This window comes from Biomphalaria glabrata, chromosome 1 (assembly GCF_947242115.1).
Source record: "Biomphalaria glabrata chromosome 1, xgBioGlab47.1, whole genome shotgun sequence".
Classification (NCBI taxonomy): Eukaryota; Metazoa; Mollusca; class Gastropoda; family Planorbidae; genus Biomphalaria; species Biomphalaria glabrata.
The window spans coordinates 43640569-43662275 of record NC_074711.1 but is presented as its reverse complement, the minus strand read 5'-3'; the positions used below and the strand labels follow the sequence as shown (position 1 = coordinate 43662275).

The 21707-nt window shown below is 35.5% G+C and overlaps 2 protein-coding genes across 4 annotated transcripts in view; one reads left to right on the top strand and one right to left on the bottom strand.

The window, feature by feature from the left end:
- The window catches only part of LOC106066393 (uncharacterized), a 55633-nt gene extending 53727 nt beyond the window's left edge, over positions 1–1906 (bottom strand). For all 3 annotated transcript variants that reach the window (XM_056038063.1, XM_056038056.1, XM_056038069.1), the window contains exon 1: positions 1759–1906. The gene's annotated coding sequence lies outside the window, so the exon portion shown is untranslated. The remainder of the gene's footprint in view (positions 1–1758) is intronic.
- A 5517-nt stretch (positions 1907–7423) lies between these two features.
- LOC129924627 (craniofacial development protein 2-like) lies at positions 7424–8948 on the top strand. The gene is made up of 3 exons (XM_056020927.1): positions 7424–7431; positions 8004–8679; positions 8835–8948. Exons 1-3 carry the CDS (start codon positions 7424–7426, stop codon positions 8946–8948), a joined length of 798 nt encoding a protein of 265 aa, XP_055876902.1.
- Positions 8949–21707: the final 12759 nt, after the last annotated feature.

Below are 21707 nucleotides of genomic sequence, written 5' to 3'. Positions count from 1 at the left end.
ACAGACAGATCAGAGTTATAAGCTTTGTACAAAAGAAGATGATTACGTCTGACGCGTGTCCGTGTGTCAATCTAGTCTTGCATATTTTACCCATGACATAACTCTGCTGACTTAGGCAACCCATTCCTTGCTCTAATAGCTTTAGGGAAGAAGGATTATTTGTACAAATGTTTCTTAGCATATGGAACAAGAATGTGCTTTTATCCTCATATGGAATGACAGCAGGGCCTGTCTTAGATAATTGGAGGCCCTAGGCGAAGTGAATTTGGGGGCCCTCAAATGAAATAGACAAAAGTAATACAAAAGCAGCAAAAAAAATAAAATGACGCAATTTATATAAAACCTAATGGACTCCAACAATACCAATGGGGAAAACTTTCGATATTTCTTCTCTAAAAAAACAAAATTGTTCCAAGACCTGTGCAATGCCCCCATCAATCGGCTGCCTAGTATGCCCACGCCTAAGGCAGGCCCTGGTGGAGTGAGGTGATTTCCTGTCCAATGGTCTTAGAGCCATATGATTGCCCATCTGGGGCTAGATTTGTTTTTATAGGAGAGAGAAGGCAGTTGTTAGGTAAACCAAACACATAACACAAGCTTATACACACTACATACTCACACACAAGCTTATACATACTACATACTCACACACAAGCTTACACATACCACAATCTCACATACACATATCTAAATCTAGATCTAAACTTGATCTAGAATCTAGACTAGGTCTAGATCCAGACTATAGATCAAGATCTAATTTTAATAAGGCTTGTCTTCGAGTCCGAAGATCAAGATTAGAATTAAATCTAGAATGTATCCAGACTAGATCTAGAATATAGACTAGAATCTAAATGTGAGCAGGTCAGGAGGTTCGAGAGAAAGGACCTATTCTCTTCTGCTAAACATTAAATTTTATACAGTAGGCAGATGTTAGCGCTACTGGGTGGGTTCAATCTGTGACACCTCAGTCTACGACCAAGGGGCTAGAGTCGCCTAAGTAACCAGACATACTAACCTAAACTAAATAAAAGCACAAACGAAACTTTAGTTTAGGATAAATAAACAAAACGAAACTTTATTAACATTTACAAAACGAATAAATCAATAATAAAATATATACACTACAACGAAAACAACTAATACTAACTAAAACCCTCTGAATCTACGCCACTACAAACACCAACAAACTAACCAAACTGATCAAACTATTCAAACCAACTACTTAACTAAATCACTACAACTAGTACACTAGACCTAGATCTACACAAACACACTTCAATAAACTAGTCTAGATCTACAATATTCTACTACTACAACCAACCCATAACACTAACACTAAATCAATAACACCTTAGTAATGAGTATCTTACTATTAGAATTAGTATTCACTAAGAACAGAAACAGACTATAACTAAGCCACTGACTAAGGCCACACTACAGAAACAAAATAAATCTACAGCAGTTATAACAGGGCAGCAATAACACAGCAGCTAAAAGCAGCAGTTATACTCAGCAGTAACAATAGCCTGCAATACATAAATGCAAAACTATAAATACAAAATCATAGAATCTATTAGATCTAGAACACTGATGGTAGCCGCCATCTTTAATACAGCATGTTGACAACTATTGTGACAAATAGTCCAAGTAGAAAACAAAATAACTACCTTAAAATGTAAAGTAAATTTACACATAGTGTGACATAGATCTAGTAAAAGAAAATATAAAATACATAAAATAAAATAAAAAAAAACTTACAGGCCGTCCCAGGTACAGAATAATAAAATAATGATTAAATTATCATACGCCAGATCACTAAGATCATTAACTGTCACACAGACAGTGATATACTTTACTGGCCGCTGGTCAACTGTACAGGATGTAGCCTGGATTTAAATAGTTATACTACCCGCCCTAACCCATATAACAAAAAAGCGGAAGTACAAATATTAATTCTGGCACTAGCCTATAAAAAATAGAATACCTAAAAATAGCTCTAACCTATACAAGAAGAAAAATAAAATTACATATAAAAATAGCACTGGGAGCGCAAGCTCACATAGACTAGAACTAGAATCTAAGTCTAGACTAGAATTCGTATGACTTAACACGTTTAATCTAAAAATTACTAGATCTAGAGCTAGACCATGCAATATTATGATCAGGATTAGTAGGCTTAGCACTATGCTGTTCGCATCAGATTCACTTTTTAATGTGATACATAAAAAAATAAATCTGCACACCTAATCTGTAAGAAGATAAACTATTTCCTTAATTGATTTTTGATGTAAATTTTTAAAAAATTGTTTAATACATTTAAATCTAAATCTAGATCTGGCCTCTGTTTCAACTGTTTTGTCAATTATATAATGAGGATATGTCAAAACTGCGCACTATAAAAGTAATTTTTTAAAACTTACAACTAAAACGAAGTATCAAAATTCTTTTTTAAAAACATTTGAATCAGTATTCCATTCAATGAGTTAGTTAGTAAATGGAAAATATATTTGATAATGATCCATTGATACTTTTCCATTGTGACCTAGTATTTTATGTATTTACTTATTTCTTTGTTGCGATCTGTAGGTTACAGAAGACGTTATAAGCTACAGTACTAAAACATTTCGACCTCAAGTGACTTGATATTAAAAGACGACAAACTTTCATCTCGGCCCTACAACAAAACGTAACATTAGATCGGTTCATTTTCTGGATGTCTCTAAAGCCCAAACAAATTGTTTGGAAGAGAACAGCCTGTCTAGATACATTGAAGCTCAGTTGAAATTTGGTTACTTTAGCCTGTCTGCCAGACTGTCCGCCTGTCGAGCTGTCAAATTTATAAGACGTGTTGGTAAATAAGAAATGTCGGTCGATAAATCAATTCGTCGCAGGTTTATAAGTTTGTAATAAAATTGAATCTTTTTTTTTTTATTGTATGGCCGCAGATGTTTATGCAGTTGAAAAGTACAAGCTCAGATTCAAATTCAAATGAAAAACAAGAAAAAACATAAAGTAACGAAACAAAGCTTATAGGAACAGTCATGTTATTACATTTATAATAGATCTAGATCAACAACAATAAATCTGTGAGATTAATAATATTTTTACTAATTCTTTTTGTTTAGCGCTATTTCATGCTTTTAGTTTTCTCAGTACGCTATGATCTTATCACTTATCAGGACCAATTGGGAAAATGGGCGGAGGGTAGCAAGAAAACGATATCTGAGTGGATGTTACAGTAATTGGTTTTTAAAAGCATTTTTAAAATGGGGGGGGGGGGGGCGAACGACCTTAATTCGAACTCGTAGCTCTCGCCTCCTCAGCTCGACGTGCTAACCACTCTGCTAATGAGGCATTTAGGACTAGAGAAGATTGTATTACTATATATTGTTTGTTTCAACTTAGAGCGTCGACCTATAACTAATTCAGCTTTTACCACCACTTCATTCTAGTACAATTTCTTTCCCTTTTTCGAGATACCAAATAAAAAATTATAAACCAATAATAATAATTTTTATTAACATATTTTTTTTATTGATTCTTGTGTTGCCAGGTAAAAGACATAATTATGAAGATTTCAGCTTGATCCGAGATTGGGTGCTGGAGAAATTACATGTACGCTTACCCGACAGACAGACAGACACACGGAGTACGTTGACACAGGCTTTGTAATCAAGTTTTAAATTATAGTTTAACTTCAATTGAAAAGTAAGAAAGAAAGTATAGAAGAAATTAGAATCTATTAGATCTATGTATTTAAAAGTAAAAATTTAAAGTTCTTATTCAATGGCAGACAGACGGATCAATTTTGGAGGACTCTAAATATTAGGAAAATTAAGAATAAGATTAGACTGCTAGTACTGCATAGAAATTGATAGAACTAAATTGTTAAAAGAGCTGGAACCATAGACTTGTATATATTAGATTTATATCTGGACTGGACATTGAGATCTTTTAACACTACAGGAGATATCATGAAAATTATTATGTAACATGTAATTTTATTTTTAGATCTAGATCAAGAAATTGAACATCAAAAATAAGAGTACTCTCATCACATAATTATTATTTTGCAATTTTTAGATACATAATCTAGAAAGATCTAGGTAATCAATCTATTTAAATGTACATAAAATGATTAAAATCAACAGACATGAATTATTTTGATCTAGGATTTTTGAAACATTATGGAAATGGAAACCAACAGGAAAGGGCTTTGTATATATTTGCGTGAATATAGGGCATATAGTTCTGTGACTATTAGCCCATTCTAGAGAAAATCCGAGAAATGATTTGCATTTCCAAACTTTGAAAACTAAAGATCATTACAGAAAAGATTGCTTGGGGCGACTTCCCTTACAGCTTGAAAAAGAGTTACATAAATAAATCTCTGTGTGTGTGTGTATATATATATATATATATATATATATATATATATATATATATATATATATATATATACATATATATATATATATATATATATATATATATATATACATATATATATATATCATGGGCGTAGCCAGGGGGGGTTGGGATTCAACCCCCCCCCCCCGAAATGAAGTTTAGTGATTGATCTTTTGCTTTAATTTTTGTTTATTTTAGGTGGAATTTTAAAACTAAACCATCACTTGCCAACGGGATTTTGAGTTTAAAACCCCCTACCAGGGGGTTTTGAGTTGCAAACTCCTACCAGAGGGTTTTGAGGGGTTTTGAGTTTGAAACCCCATACCAGGGAGGTTTGAGTTTAAAACCCCCTAATAAGGGTTTGAGTTTAAAACCCCCTACCAGGAGTTTTGAGCTTGAAAACCCCTACCATGGGCATGGGGTTTTAAGTTTAAAAAACCCCTACCAGGGGGTTTAGAGTTTGAAAACCACTACCAAGGGGTTTTGAGTTTAAAACGCCCTACCAGGGGGTTTTGCATTTAAATCCCCCTCTTGTATAAAACAAACAAAAAATGCAAACGACAGTCCCAAAATTCCAAGAGCACATCTAAGGAAGATTTTGATTTTGATTTTAAACCCCTCTCCAAAATTTACGATATAAATCCAATATAAAAAAGCAAATTACACACTCAAAATTGTATGAGCGTAGCCAATGGGGTTTTGAGTTTTAACCCCTCTTCAGCTGGGTTTGAAGCTAAAAATACTCTTCAATATAAAAAAAAAGCAAATTACGCACTAAAATTCTTTGAGCGTAGCCATGCCAATTGGGAGTTTTGAGTTTTAACCATTCTCCTACAGATGGCTTTTTTTTAAGTTTTGAGTTTAAAATCCCTATTCAGATTACAGAGCGTTTTAAAGTTGAAAGCCTTTCTCTTCAATATTATTTCTAAAGCAAACTACAGTCACCAAATTATATGACCATAGCTAAATGTGGTTTTGAATTTTAAAAAAAAACAACAACTCCAGATATATTTTAGTTAAAACCCCCCAACAGATGATTTTGACGATAAAACTTCCCTTTTCGATATAACATCTAAAGCAAAATAGTCACCTAATTCCAAGATCGTAGTCAACAGAAGTTACACATGTCTACCAGTGGCTGGACTCCATTAATAAAGTGCAATGAAATTGAAAAGAACTAAATGTGGCTCTACAAAGATGGCTAAAAAGGATTTTAGGAGTCAGTCATAGAGATCGGGTCTAAATCAAGGAAATCCTATGGCGAAGTGGGAGTCGACCCCTTAGTAAAGTTGTGACAGAGCGTCGCATGAGGGTTTGCGCGACATGTTCTCCGACAAAATGAATTACGCATAATAAGAGATGACATCCTAGTACAACTTGGCGCCACACTTTCATGGGGGGCCTCATAGCAGGTTGGAGGAGGCTTCAGAGATTACCAGTGACAGATTTTTGTGGAAACAGCTTGCCAGCTAATGCGCCGAACGGCGCGGGAGGGTCTAAGTCAGTAAGAATAGCACATTAGGTTTTTGAAATAAAACTTTTAATAGCAAAATAATGCACTGTAGGAACATCAGAATATGCATTTAGTTGGCTTTCAATACCAGAAATACTGCTTGGTGGCGGGGCTCCGCCCCGCTCTGGGGGAGCTATCAGCGCTCCCCCAAACCCCTTACTGGCAAGGGCGAGAAGTCTACAATTAATTTTTTCACTAACTCCAGGAAGAACCTATTCTAGGGCACAATAAACGTCTTCCAAAAGAATGAAGGTTCAGAATGTAATAGAGATTAATTATGTACACACACACACACACACACACACATCCACCCATACAAACATATATATTTTTTTACGGGGGGGGGGGAGCGGGGGGGGGGCGAAAAAATCCCCCCCCAACCCCCCCCCCCCCCCCGAAAAAAAATCCTGGCTACGCCCATGATATATATATATATATATATATATATATATATATATATATATATATGTCTGTGAATCGATCAATAGCGGATAAGAATTTGTTTCCGATTTCCAGTCTAGATAGAATATATAAGTCTATGGCTGGAACAAAAGGAGAAAAATATCCAAAACAACAAAATAATATTTATCATAACAATGTAAATCTAGAACTAAGAATGATTCTGTATGTGGATTTGAAAAGAAAATGTCCGAGGTTAGGGTTTACAGGTATTCCTGTAAATGATGTATCGCATAAACTTACAAGAAAACTGATATGTACTACTCGAAGCTGGTATCAGATCTTTTTTTTTAAGATTTGTAAATTACATTGGAATGAAGATTATTACATCCAAGTACAAACATCAGGACAGAAGGGGGGTGGTAGCGCGCAGGGTTCAAACCTTATGACAAGTCTGAAACGCATGTGACACGCTTCTGTCGCTCTGGTTTTACACATTTAAACCCTTCTCTTCTAATACTCTTCCGTCCTGCAAAAATCTTCAATTCTGAGTCATACTCTCTAGCGCAGAGGTTCTCAAACTTTTTTGATCTGACGACCCCTTTGTATAGTCGAAACGTGCCTAGGACCCCTAAGTTAAAAAAAACAACAAAACAGCTACATAAAATGCATATTACATAAATAACAAATGTAAAAAAACAAAATCAATAACTTGGATGAGGTTGATGAGATTTTATAAGTGTTTTTATGGCCGACTCAACGAGCACACATTTCAAGTCTTTTTTTTTAATTAGTGATGAGGTTCGTTACGAAAAAAAAACAACAACAGGATGAGAAAGCAGTCAACAACTTTTTACAAGACTCATAATGCTGAATATAAATTTGGAATATGTTTTTGTAACCAGAATTTGCAGTGTCTTTGTTTACACATTGGCTTAAGTTCTTCGTTTGTGGATATTTCAACAAGCTGCTCCTGTATTAGTATGTATCCAAGTGTGATTGGGATCTGAGTGTATCCACGCGCTAAATGGTTCAATACCCAGTAGGGAATATCTAAGTGAAGAATGTCTTTAAATCTTTGGTTTAGGTCTTCATAGACATATGGAAAAGTAAGAGGGGCGAGTTGATTGTTATACAAATTAACTGATCGATAAACTGACTTTTAGCGAATACGTGACTGTAATTTTATACAATTTTAATCTTTCTGCGGACCCCTTTCGGCCGTCTCGGAGACCCCTGGGGTCCGCAGACCTCAGTTTGAGAAACACTGCTCTAGCGTCAGGGCTCCATTCTTTTTTAACAGCGCATCATGTATTCGAAATAATCCATCGTCCACCACTATATCTCTAGGTTAGATTTGTTGAGCATTCTCTTGACACCAAAGAAACAACGAATAGGTATGCGCTGTGTTTCTTATCTTTATCTTATATAATACAGACGTTACTTCAAAAAAGAAGATGATTAAGTCCTACGCGTCATGCATTCAGTCATGCATATTAACCATTGATTTAAATTCTGCCAAGTCACTGGTTTTCCTGGCTAGCTCAGGCAACCCATTCCATGCGCTAATAGCACTAGGGAAGAAGGAGTATTTGTTCTAATTTGTCCTAGCATATGGGACGAGGAATGTGCCTTTATCTTTGTGTCTTTCTAAGTATTTTATTAAATTTTGTATTTAAAGATTATGGTTCATAAACGATGAACTGTCCAGGCTCAAAGTAGACATTGCCGCCCTTCAGGAAACTCGTTTAGCTAACTCTGGTTCAATCAAAGAAAAAGACTACTCCTTCTTCTGGCAAGGCAAAGCCGAAAGTGAAGTAAGGGAACATGGCGTTGGTTTTGCAGTTAAGAACACACTGCTGAACACAGTAGAGCTGAAGAGCAACGGTTCAGAAAGACTCATATCACTACGCCTTAACACATCTATTGGACATGTGACTTTGATATGTGCCTACGCTCCTACTCTGAGTTCCACACCAGAGGCCAAAGATATGTTTTATGACAACCTTTCGTCTGCTCTTAGCGAGATCTCAACTACGGAACAGGTTATCATCCTCGGCGACCTCAATGCACGCGTTGGATCTGACAACTCTGCATGGGACAGCTGTATTTGGCGTTTTGGTGTCGGAAAAGTAAATGAAAATGGACAAAGGCTCCTCGAGTTTTGCTCACTAGACTCCCTCTGCGTCACTAATACCTATTTCAAGACTAAACCGCGGCACAGATTATCTTGGCGGCACCCTCGCTCCAAACACTGGCACCAACTAGACCTAATCATGGTAAGACAAAAGTGCTTAAAATTTGTCAAGCTTACCAGGCCCTATCACAGTGCAGACTGCGACACAGATCACTCCTTGGTATGTTGTAAGATCAATCTTCTCCCCCAAAAAATCCACCATACCAAGCAGATTGGAAGACCCCAATCGGATGTAAGCAAGATGTGTCACCCTGATCTCCAGATAGTTTGCGGAATCTTTTGAACACGAGTATAAAAATATCTCTGAAAATACAGCAACAGAAAAATGGGAACACCTCAAGTCCACCATACAAAATACTTCCCTGGAAATCTTTGGAAGAAAAATTACAAAACGAAATGATTGGTTTGACTCTAAATCAGCTATTTTAGCACCTGTCATCAGAGCAAAGAGAGATGCACTCGCTACTTACAAGGCAAAACCTACCCATCTATCTATCTATCTATCTATCTATCTATCTATCTATCTATCTATCTATCTATCTATCTATCTATCTGTCTGTCTGTCTGTCTGTCTGTCCTTCCGTCCGTCAGCTGTCCGTCCGAACATCCATCCATTCATGTGTGGAAAAGCACTTGGCGTTGAGAGACAAAATAATTTATTTGGGAACCAATCATCTAACACATGAGAAGAAATGATGATTTTTGTGCTGGCAAACTGAATTTCTCGTCAATCCGTTGGCCAACAAACGTCCGAACTAAAATGTCGTAATATTAACACAGATTTCTCTGGAAGGAGCAGCATTCAACTATTCAAAAGAACCCACTGAAGAGCCGCCTCTGTGTTTGCTTACGTTGTATTGACGTCAATAGAGATCGATAATAAAGTAAATATACAATCATATTTCCGTTTCCTGTCTGACCTATATCTACTCATATACGGTAAAATCACTTTCCTTCAACCTTGACCCTGGACAATGACAAAGCAGCAGAAGAGTAGATCCCGGCTTGGGAAATTTATTACTGCTTCATACATTTGTGATTCAGTTCACACAGTCTAAACATCTGTCGCCATGGAAACGCTAATTCTCTTTCCTACTGTGTTGTGTTATGATAAGTTCTGAGAGTGGTCGGGGCCGGCTAGATAAACTGGTTTTAACGATCTAGTTGTAATGTATTCCTACCACATCATACGATAGCCATCTCACGGTCTGTTTTACTCATTGAGACATTCATCATGATTTCAAAGTTTTTAGATCTACTAAAATTTGCATTGGCATCATACTAAAAAGAAAGCAAGTAATATAAAAGAAGTGTTTTTTGTAGCGGCCTCGAAAGGGGAATAGCAGTTATTAGTTTTGTATTGTCTGTCTGTTCGTCCGACCGTCCCGTTTAATTCTCGTAAACTAGAAGAAAATATATTGAAAATCCGACATCATGATATTTTAGACCTTTCAAAGTTCTGATGCAACGGCTGCTTTTTTTTTTCTTTTCTGAAAGCGAAAAATGTAATTCTTAAAATTAATTATACAAGCAGTTTTTTCATAAAAAATCATGGGCGTAGCCAGGAATAATTTTTTTTGGGGGGGGGGGGATTTTTTTTCTCCCCCCCCCCCCGCGAATTTTTTTTTATATGTATTTATGTGTGTGTGTGTAAACATAATCTTTATTACATTCTGACCCTTCATTCTTTCGGAAGACGTTTATTGTGTCCTAGAATAGGTTCTTCCATGAGTTAGTGGAAAAATTGTAGATTCTCCGCCATAGCTAGCAAGGAGGTCTGGGGGAGCGCTAGGAGCCAAGCACTATTTCTGATATTGAAAGCCAACAAAATGTATATTCTGAGGTATGTACAGTGATTTTCCTGCTATTAAAAAGTTCTATTTCAAAAATCTAATGTGCTATTCTTACTGACTTAGACCCTCCCGCGCCGTTCGGCGCATTTGACGTCAAGCTGTTTCCATTAAAATCTGTCACAGGTAATGTCTGAAGCCTCTTCCCACCTGCCATGATGACCTCTATGAATGAGTGGCGTCAAGTTGTACTAGGATATCATTGCAATTCTTCTTATGCGTAATTCATTTTGTCGGAGAACATGTCCCGCAAACCTCATGCGTCGCTCTCTCACAATCTTACTTAGGGGTCGACTTCCAGTTCGGCATAGGATTTCCTTGATATAGACCCGATCTCAATAACTGACTCCTAAAATCTGTCTTAGCCATCTTTGTTGAGCCACATTTAGTGTTTTTCAATTTCGGCAGATGACTATTCACTGCAGTTTATTAATGGAGCCCTGCCACAGGTAAAAATGTGTAACCTCTCTTGAATAAGCTCTTGGAATTAAGTGACTGTAGTTTGCTTTAGATTTTATATCGAAAAGAGAAGTTTTATCGTCAAAATCATTTGTTGAGGGGTTTTCCACCTCAAAAAATGCTCAGTAGGGGGATCTTAAACTCAAAACCATCTGGAGGGATTTTAAACTTTTTTAAAAAGCCATCTGTAGAAGAGGGGTTTAAACTCAAAACCCCCGATTGGACTGGCTACGCTCAAATAATTTAAGTGTGTAATTAGCTTTTTTTTATTTATATTGAAGAGGTATTTTTAGCATCAAACCCTCTCTGAATGGGGTTTAAACTCAAAACCCCTTTTGGCAACGCTCATAGCATTTTGAGTGCGTAATTTGCTTTTTTTCTTACACTGAAGATGTACTTTTTAGCCTCAATCCTCCCTGGCGGGGGTTTAAACTCAAAACCCCTTTGACTACACTCATAACATTTTGAGTGTATAATTTGCTTTGTTTTTATTATTAAAGAGGTATTTTTTACCTTCAAACCCCGCTGAAGTTGGGTTTAAACTCAAAACTGAGTCAAAACCCATTTAGCTTCGCTCATAACATTTTGAGTGCGTAATTAGCTTTTTTTTATATTGAAGAGGGGGTTTTAAAATCAAAATCTTCCTTAACTGTGCTCTTGGAATTAGGGGATTTTAGTTTGCATTTTTTTTTTGTTTTGTTTTATAGAAGAGGGGGAGTTAACTGCAAAAACCCCAGGTAGGGGGTTTAAAACTCAAAACCCCCGGTTAGGGGGGTTTAAAACTCAAAACCCCTAGTAAGGGGTTTTAAACTCAAAACCCCTGGTAGGGGGTTTTAAACTCGAACCCTCTGGTAGGGTTTTTTAAAACTCGAACCCCCTGGTAGGGGTTTTTAAACTCGAAACCCGCTAGTAGGGAGTTTTAAACTCAAAATCCCCTGGTAGGGGGTTTTAAACTCAAAACCCCTTTGGTTGTGCTGGAGCAAGTGATGGTTTAGTATTAAAATCTCACCTAAAATAAACAAAATCAAAGCAAAGAATCAGTCACTAAATTCCGATCCCCCCCCCCCTTTCGGGAGGATTTCATTTCGGGGGATGGGGGGGTTGAACCCCAACCCCCCCGCTGGCTATGCCCATGATAAAAATACACCATTTTTACAACTATTCACTATTAATAATAGAAAAAAAAAACACAGGAGAGTAGTAAAGGAGTGAAACACTTACCTAATATTTAAAACAATTCGATTTTTGAAAAAAAAAAATTATTTTAAAAATTGTATTTCTAAATTTAGTAATTTCTGTCAAACTTATTACCTACATTTAAAAAAAAAAATGTTTACTTTTTTTTTCAAGAGAAAAATCTAGTAGATCAGCCAAAACGTAAGTATGCATATAAGTGGAATATATAGGACCCTAAAGTTAAGAGAAACATTCTTTATAACATGCGATAGGGAAAAGTTTTATATAATGAGGCTCAGAATGAGAGATTGGCCTTTTACAAAACAATATGATAATCATTCAATAACATCAGTTAGGTCATGTTCACATTTAACTTCATCTTCACCTTCACCTTTCCATCACTTTCTCCGTCTTCTTCTTCATCTTCTTCCTGGTACTGTTTCCTGAAGGAAGGTCTTTGTGAGCCCTGAGGACCTTGTGATGTGGCCAAAGACTGTGAGTTTATGTTTTTTAACAGTGGTTAGCAGGTCATCGTGGGGTCCAATTGCTGTATTAATCTTGTTTCTAATCTCTTCATTCATGATGCGGTCTTTATAAGTGACACCTAGGATTTAACTATATCTTCATAACTATCAGTTCATTGAATACATATGATTATTAACAATATAATAATAATAACAGTAATAAATCTCTGTAAAAATCGAGTCGCTAGTCGAACAAACAATACAACAGCACATCTCTTCTTTTTGTATCAAGGGAGATTTGGTTGTAGTTGTTAATAGTTTGTTGTTCATAGTTTCATCTGATATTCTTTCTGATATTATTGAAACCTGCCTTTTTACCTGCCTGAGCGGACCACTTCGGGGGATAATTTTGAGTTTGTGTTTAAACACAAACTGTCTTTGTAACCTTGTTTTTATATAAATCAATTCCTCCTTTATGAAGCGGATGGTGGTCTATAGTTTCTCATTCTATGTATTTCATATAATGCTTCAATATTGAAAGGACATTTTCAAGTGAGCTTAGCACAATCAAGTTCTACTAAAAATTACAGTCCAGCTCATTCTACATATGACGGTGCGCAAAATGTTCAAGAACATCTTTTTATTTATTCAACTCTTTACTGAACGCATAGAAACATTTGTGTCTGGTGCGGGAATTTCCGCCAAAACCTTGTTTAAAATAGCCATATTAAATTTTAAGAGGATTATATTTTGAAAAATTATAGCCGACAAATCAGAGTTTTCGGTGTTTGACCAATTAGCTAGTATTTTTCCAAGAGATGTACATAAACTATCAAATTTGTAGGGAAAATCTTTTAGAGCCTTTTTCGAAATACTCGTCCGGTATCCAGGTTCAATTCAATTTCCATGAAGAGTTTTGCAAGCTAATGAAAGGAATTGTAAAACAAAAAAGAGGGAGAATTTCAAAACGAAACAAAGTTTTCTTTTTTTACAATTCGAAAGGTCATTTTAGTTGAACGAATAAATACAACAAACCAACACTTAGAACATCACATTAATTAGGATGGCTGCCTATATTAAGACAGCATTAGGGACCAAAGTTTTAATATTAGAAAAGGGTGAATTAACTATAGCGAATGAGGGACAGTCCTTGCCTGGGCACGAACCCTGGACCCTCCGTATTGACAACTCCGCCTAGCAGCAACTTAGTTTCAAGCAAACAAACCACCGAGATCCACTACCTAGAAAAACAAACTAGTCTGCACACGTATAAATAGAGGTTATATGTATTATAGAGACTACATTTTTTTTGTTATTGGAAATATTGTTTACTCTGGCGAGTAATCAATGCTACCCAGGGGAAGTAATTCTTCCACCCTGTTTAATTATTGGTCTGCAGTCTACAAGTAGGAGAACCTATTTGGATCAGAGAAATATTCTTGAACCTAAAGATCTATATCGTTTAATCCTGAGAGAACAAAGTTGGGTTAGGAGGAAGAAAGTAAAAAAAAAAAAAAAAACTGTGAGTGCGTGTTTATATAACGTTCAGCCCAAGTAGATGAAGATAGGAGCATGTCAAGAGTTACAAGCCTAGGAGAATCTTACATTCAAATAGTTAATACTTTCATTATCGCTAGAAGTGGATAACATAGAACAACATAATACTACCCAGCGACTCGAGAGTTTGATAAATAGTTGGTATTCTAAATGATAGTTCCCATATCCACATCTACAGAATTTAATGCACTTCAAAATGAGCCACCGCACACTAAAGCTTAGAGGTCCTGCTGAAGAATACGTTTAAGACCTTCACCATCTTCATCTATACCTTAGTCTGTTAAGCCGTTGGGGCAACACACAAAATCTGTTGACCGTCTTACTCCATTCCTCCCTGTCTTTTGCGTTGGATATAATCTCTTTCAATGACAGGCCCGTCCATTCTTTTATGTTATTTTCCCATCGCTTTCTCTGTCTGCATCTTCTTTTTCCTGGTACTGTTCCTTGAAGGAAAGTCTTTAAGAGCCCTGATGACTTTTTGAAGTTTTAGTTTGCGTTTATGTGCAGTCGTGAGCAGGTCATCGAGGGGCACTGTGGAGACTACTGAGACACTATGGAGTGCCTGAACAAATTACGAATATCATCAGGAAGTCATATGAGGGGATCACTTGTAGAATAGTTCATGGTAGACAACTGACAGAGTCATTTGAAGTCCAAACAGGAGTGAGACAAGGCTGTTTACTCCCTTCTTGTTTCTACTAGCCATAGATTGGGTCATGAAGACAGCAACAGACCAGAAGCTGAACGGTATCCATTGGACACTGTGGAAACAGCTAAATGACCTTTACGTTGTAGATGACCTCTGTGATGACAACCATAAAAATCAGACCTGTGGCATAGCAACAAGCTATCGGCCTAAACTGCACACATATTGCGACGTCATAAGACAGTGTTCAAGCCTATTAAAACGATTGGTTTCGGTTCAACATGGCCGTTAAGACTGCATTCGTTTTTTGCCGTGACAAGAAAAAACTCTACGGCTAAAAGTGGGACGTTTACGACGTGACGGCGACTTATTTTTGTATCAGTGTTTGTTAACTGTAATCAAGTCTTTATAAATCTTTTGAATGGTTTGATGTTAAAGTGTAAAACTATGAGACTAGTGTGAGAAATGTCAACTTCAAAGAGTATTTCTAATTTTCATTGAACACAAACACACGAACTAGAGAATGACTAGGTTTTGAAAAAGTGTGAAGGCACTCTGTGTTGTACACTAATCAAGATCAAATATCCCCTAAAAATAAATATAATTTAACATTTGAAAACAAAACGCTATTGTGCTCCTCTGCACTCTTTGAGATATAGGTGCTGTACAAGTCTAAGTAACGATCAGAAAGCCAGGCAGGGCCGAAAGATTCGGGTCACAATCAGTTCCTATTAAGCACCACAAGAACCACTATTTCCTGTAACTGAAAGGAAAAGCTAAACACTTTGCTCTAAATCTAAATGGATACTTTCTGTACCACATGTAAAACTCAAATGTCCTTTTCAGGACCACACGTAACTATGTACTCTAAATCTAAACAATATATTGCAGGACAATGCGCAACATTACACGCTAAACTCAAAGGTAGGCCTACTTTTCAGGGCCACACAACATCTATGTCATAAAAATCTAAGGTAGGCCTACTTTTCAGGGCCACATAACATCTATGTCATAAAAATCTAAGGTAGGCCTACTTTTCAGGGCCACACAACATCTATGTCATAAAAATTTTAGGTAGGCCTACTTTTCAGGGCAACACAACATCTATGTCATAAAAATTTTAAGGTAGGCCTACTTTCCAGGGCCACACAACATCTATGTCATAAAAATTTAAGGTAGGCCTACTTTCCAGGGCCACACAACATCTATGTCATAAAAATTTAAGGTAGGCCTACTTTCATCCCGAGAGAAAGATTTGAGTTGGGGTTAAAGTTAGGGTTCTGATTCTCCTCTGAATTAAATGTTGTAATATTTTAAGGTCTACGTTAATCAAATGATTTACAATTAGATTTGTAATATTATTAAAGAACGTGAATTCAATACTATGGAAAGTAACTAGTCTTGGCTGACGTATGCGTATGTGTGATAGACAAGGACGATAAAAAAAAATCTATTCTGTTATGAGATGCTGGGAAATACTGTCTATTCCACTGGTGTGTGATCAATGTCACCTCAAGGGAAGTAATTCTCCCATCCTGTTTAATTATTGGTCTGCAATCTTGTATTTACAAGTACTTGGGTCAGAGAACTATTCTGAAACAGTAAAGATCTATATGTTAAGAACCTGAGAGAAAGCAATGAGTGATTACATCGGCCCGATAAAAGAAAACACATTGCGTGTACGTATTTATAAACTAAGCACAAGAAGATGACGATAAGAAAGTGGATGTAGTAGGTTTGAGGTTCAAGTCCATGACTGCGTCACGTGCGAGAGATTTTAAAAAGCTGAATGCATTTCTAAGTGTTTGGCGTTGTTTAAATATAAAGATGCATAGAGTTCTACAATGACTTCAAGCTTAGACAAAGTTTAGATATTCTAAAGTTCGCTGTCATTTTGTGTTCTTGGTGATAAAGTGAGTATGTCTTCAATTGCGATGTTAAATTTTAACCGATTCTTAGACTTTTTATAGCGCAGCTAGTCTTCAAAATGAATATACCAAAGAACAAATCCAAAAGTACAAATTCCAAATAAATTAATTAATAAATCCAACAAGACTAATCACTTATGTTTGAATAATGAAATGACATAAAATAGATTTTGTAAGCCAATCTAGTGATCTGTATTATAAGCGCAAAAATAACAAGGTTACAAAGACAGTTTGTGTGGAAACACAAACTCAAAATCGGCCCCCGAAGTGGTCCATCCAGGTATTTAAAAAGGCAGGTTTCAAGGTTTCAATATTTTCAGAAAAAAATATCAAAAGCAAATAACAGTGAAGAATGGAGAAAGAAGGTTGACCGATCCTTTGTAATGCCCCAACGGTCCAGCAGACCAAGAGATAAGGGAAAGTGAAGATGAAGTTAGATGTTGAAAATGAATGAAATAACTTGAATTCAATACTTAAACAATGCATCTAGAAAGCTATAGACTTAGAAATTGAATAAATCTTTTTACTTTTAAATATTTTTATTCGAACTTATGTTTTTTTCTATAAAAAATCACAATTTTGGAGACAAAATGTTGAAATTTAAAAAATGAAGACAAAAATTAAAAAACTGGCTCTATAGAATGGAACTACATTATGTTGTTAACATATATTCCAAATTTCATAAGAATCCATCAATAAATAAAAAAGTAGATACAAATTGAAGAAGGTGACCGAAGCAAAAATGTGATTATTGAGAAAAACAAATAAAAAGAAACAAGTCTTTTTAAAATGATTTAAACAGTATTTTCCATAGGTAGGGCCAATTTTTTCAATTAATTTTATTTCCCTGCAAGCTTAAGCTGCTCTCCTTAAGTGGCATCAGTGTTCAATAGCTTTATTTCTCTTTTATACTGAGTTTGACAGGGTTTTTTGTAGGTCCCATTTTTTGCAAGTTGATGACTATGAATAGTAATGGAAACATACAATCATTTTTTAAGTCATACAAAAATCCAGAGCCAATTTTTCAACAGATCCAAGGACTGAAAAGTTTATTCTTTTAAATTAGATACATTTTGTTTTGCTTTAGTTACTTTTGGGTGAATGGTCTCATTTGCATTCTGGGTGGCTCCCGAAAGGCGCCACTGTAAAGGTTTTGATATGACAACTGCCGATAGAAATGTTCCAAGAGATTAGCAAGTGAATCGTATTTCAAGAAATGCTAACACATTAAATACTTTTACAGGAACTTTGTCCAGTGCGACAGCAAAGTTAAAATAACACCATGAAGAAACTCCGGTTGGGTGATGTGGTTTGGTAGAAGAAATCCAGTGGCGAATAGTGGCTAAAATGGCATTTCTTATTTTGTCCACATGATGATAATTTCTTATAGCTATTGCATAGCATGTAGAAAGTTTTTTTTATAGCATTCTTAGTTGAATTACCATAGCCTAGGTCACCTAGGCTGATCTTATTTTTTTGTTACTATTTTGGACCGAACTTATGTTCAAACAAACAAATAAAAATTTTTTTTTTTTAAACAAAGCTTATCTAAGGGGAAGAATGCTACACTTACAACTATATCTCTTAATTATATAGAAGTTATTTCCCATTTTCGATATCAAACAAAATAATCAAATAATCAATTACCAATAATTAATTGACTAGTTATTTAATTTTAATTCATTCAAATTTGACCCGAAATGAGTGTGGGAGAAAAAACAAATGCAATTAATTAAGGGGACAAAACCCGGCATATTTAAACATAGCTGAGAATGCTAAAGGATTAATTTCCTCTGTTGGTATCAAACAAAATAATAACTATTAGTAACATTAATTGAAGAATTGGTTAATTTATATTTTTTGATTCATGTATTGTTTACCCCAATTAATAATTGTGCAAAATTTCAACTTGAAACCTAGAAAAAAGGATTCAAACTTTTTACCAAGAGTTGATGAAAAAAACTTTGTATTAAAAAATCGAGGCTGATAGTAACTAGTTACAAAATGATTTCTTTGTTGTACTTAATTTATGCTTAAGAAAAATATATAATGTATCACAGTAATGTCACAAGTGTAAAGTATAAAGTCGGTAGTATATACGTACAGAATTCGACGACGATCTTTGCTAATGGTTTGATTCTGAGAGGGTTATGACATAAATCAATTAAATCCGGACTGGCAGCACTATTGAACGACTGGGAAGTTGGATCCACCAATCGATGAGAGTGACTGTTAATTTCTCTCCACAAATAGATGAGACATGAATATTATTGAGAATGGACTAGATTTCTCTAATTACGTTCTCTCACCTGCTGTCATACACGAGGGGGGGGGGGGGTTAGAGATTACAGGCTACGTCGTCTATCAAAGACTCAATCAATGAATCAGTATGTTTCTTTCAGTCGGTCTTCCACTCACGCACTAGATCTATTTTGTTTCTTCAACTCACTCCCTTAGTCTCTTCTATTTCTCTTCAAAATTAACCTCACGAACATCCACATTTACATGTATATAACAAGGGATGCAACTCAGGATGTCAAATAAAGCAGAAGTTTTGTTTTTAACTTGACTTGAGTCAAACCCTAGTGTGAGTACGTAACTAGTAGTGAGCCTAGTGTTCGTCTTTAAATTATAAATATACTCAAAAATACTCAAATATAATATAGATCTAAGACTCCCTTCTTTTTTAACAGACCACTTCGTTGTATGCTAATTTAGTCAATCTATTACATTTAATTATCAAAAAGGTGCATCGTTACTGACCCATAAATAAACATTGTATTACAAACATGGATATGTTAACCAATGTTTAGCAAATGCATTGCTTATTAGTTATACATATAGTAACATATTACTCCATTTTGAGATCGCTTGACAACAACAACTCATTCATTACCTCTCGTTAAAAAGAGCAAGAATCTAAAATCTAAATGGCCAGATTTTTCTGGCAAGGAACAGAAAGATTTGATAACGTAATTTATTTTTATTCTCCTCTGGCCAGATCAAAGTGTCCCGTTTTGGTCATAAAACATTTTTTAAGGCAGTGTTTCTCAAACATTTACTAGTTTCGCCCCTAAACCAAAATTATACGTTCACACCAACTAGAAAGTCAAGTTCCCCCAAGGGGTCTAGCATTCTGAGCTACAAAATGTTATCTCGTGGCGTCTACGACGCACTATTTGTAATAGTTAGACTAGATCAAATAATTTGTAAGAAATGCTGGGTCGGGCCGAAACTGAGATCCTCATCAAATCACCTCGTCGAGGGCCCGTTTAGTTTATGCAAAAGACAACAACAGAACGATAAGTACGTCACTCGAGAGGGATGTTACTTTTCTGACGTAAATAGAGCAGTGAAATTCATAACAAACGAATAGTCACATTTGACTAGAGTAACACCTTTAGTAAAATCACTAAATTTAGAAACCTTTCAGGATAGAAGACTTAAAACTAAAGTAGTAATTATTCTTAAACAACGTATCCATAATCTTCAAATACAAAAACAAAACCTAATAAAATACTCAGAAACACACAAAGATAAAGGCACATTCCTTGTTCTATATGCTAGGACAAATTTGTACTAATGCTCCCTTTTCCCTAGTGCTATTAGAGCATGAAATGGTTAACATGCATGACTAGATTGACCTAGGAACGTGACGTAATTATCTTTTTTTTAAAGTAACGTCTGTATGTAATAATATAAGATAAGAATTGTTGATGGACTCTAAAAATGCATTGGCGAAGATTTATTGAAATATCATTTTCAGTCTAACGTTTGAATTGATCTTCTTGCATCAGCCTCTCGTGAATAAGTCCTAATTTTAAATTTAAGAATTTTACATTTAAAACACTGGTGTTAATGTCGTTTTTTTTTTTCTTGATTAATACTCAAATATGGATTTATACCCACAATAACCAATAGGCCCTACAACAGTTTTTGTGTCTTTGGTTTAAAATACTATTTTGCCCCCAAACACCACCGATTGTTATCTGGTCGATATCAACAATTTGAGAAACGCTGCTACAAAGAGATAAAAAAAAATAAACTCAAGATTCAATAATATTGTTTTTTTTTACAAACTCATTCTAGCTTGAAATCTAATAAACATTTTCAGAAACGAACATTTGCAGCTAGATCGCTGCTCACAAGCTAACAAAGTATCGACCCCTTTACAATACTTATGGTACTTTGGTCAAAGCAATGAAGTCCATTAGATGAATCGCGCTCTCTGATGTTAATGGCTGGTGCCAAGGCCTTGAAGGCTAACGTAGAAATGTGATATAGAGAAGAGGAATTTTATTAGGAATGGTATTAGCACCTTACACTTTTCATTTGTGTGAGATGATTAGAGTTAACTGATGACACGTCTTTGAGTTAGGCTAAATATAGACATGCATTAGGTAGGAGAACATTAATAGCAGGAAATTAACAAAGATCTTAATATTGATAGTTACTGTCAGTATTCTATCTCTCTCTCTCTCTCTCTTTATACATGCATAAATATATTTATTAATATGTATTTGTTGTGCTTTTCGTGTGTGCGTGAATGTGTTATTTTTATTTTATTAATAGAGGAAGAAATTAGTACATTAAGACATTGAATCAGAAAATCTCATTTAGCTCTGAGATTCAGGAAATATAGTAATTTTTGTGCACTCTCCACATACTGTTTCTCAAGTCTCTTATTTAAAAAAAAAAAAAACTGTACTTCAGTTTGGTTGGTGAGAGATTGATTAAAAGCGGCGGGAACACAACGCACATATCACTGGCTTCTGGTGTCTGTTATGAGAACTCTCTTGTTACAAAAAAACAACAACAGAAAATAGCGTCTAGGATTTTAATGAATCTCTGAACGTACATGGGCTCTACATTGGACCGAGTATTTAGAGTAGTATAGTGTTATTAACTGCCAAAGTATACAGATTAGTTATATTCACAGTATTCGCTAAGCCGTACACAGTTAAACTATATCTCTGCCAAGAAATGGTGGTTACCTCAGATAGCCTACATGATTACTAGACGACATTGTTTGTCCAGTGGATAAATTAATGTGTATGTGTGTTATTGTGCCCTTTAGGAATCATTTGAAGTATTATAAATATTTTACA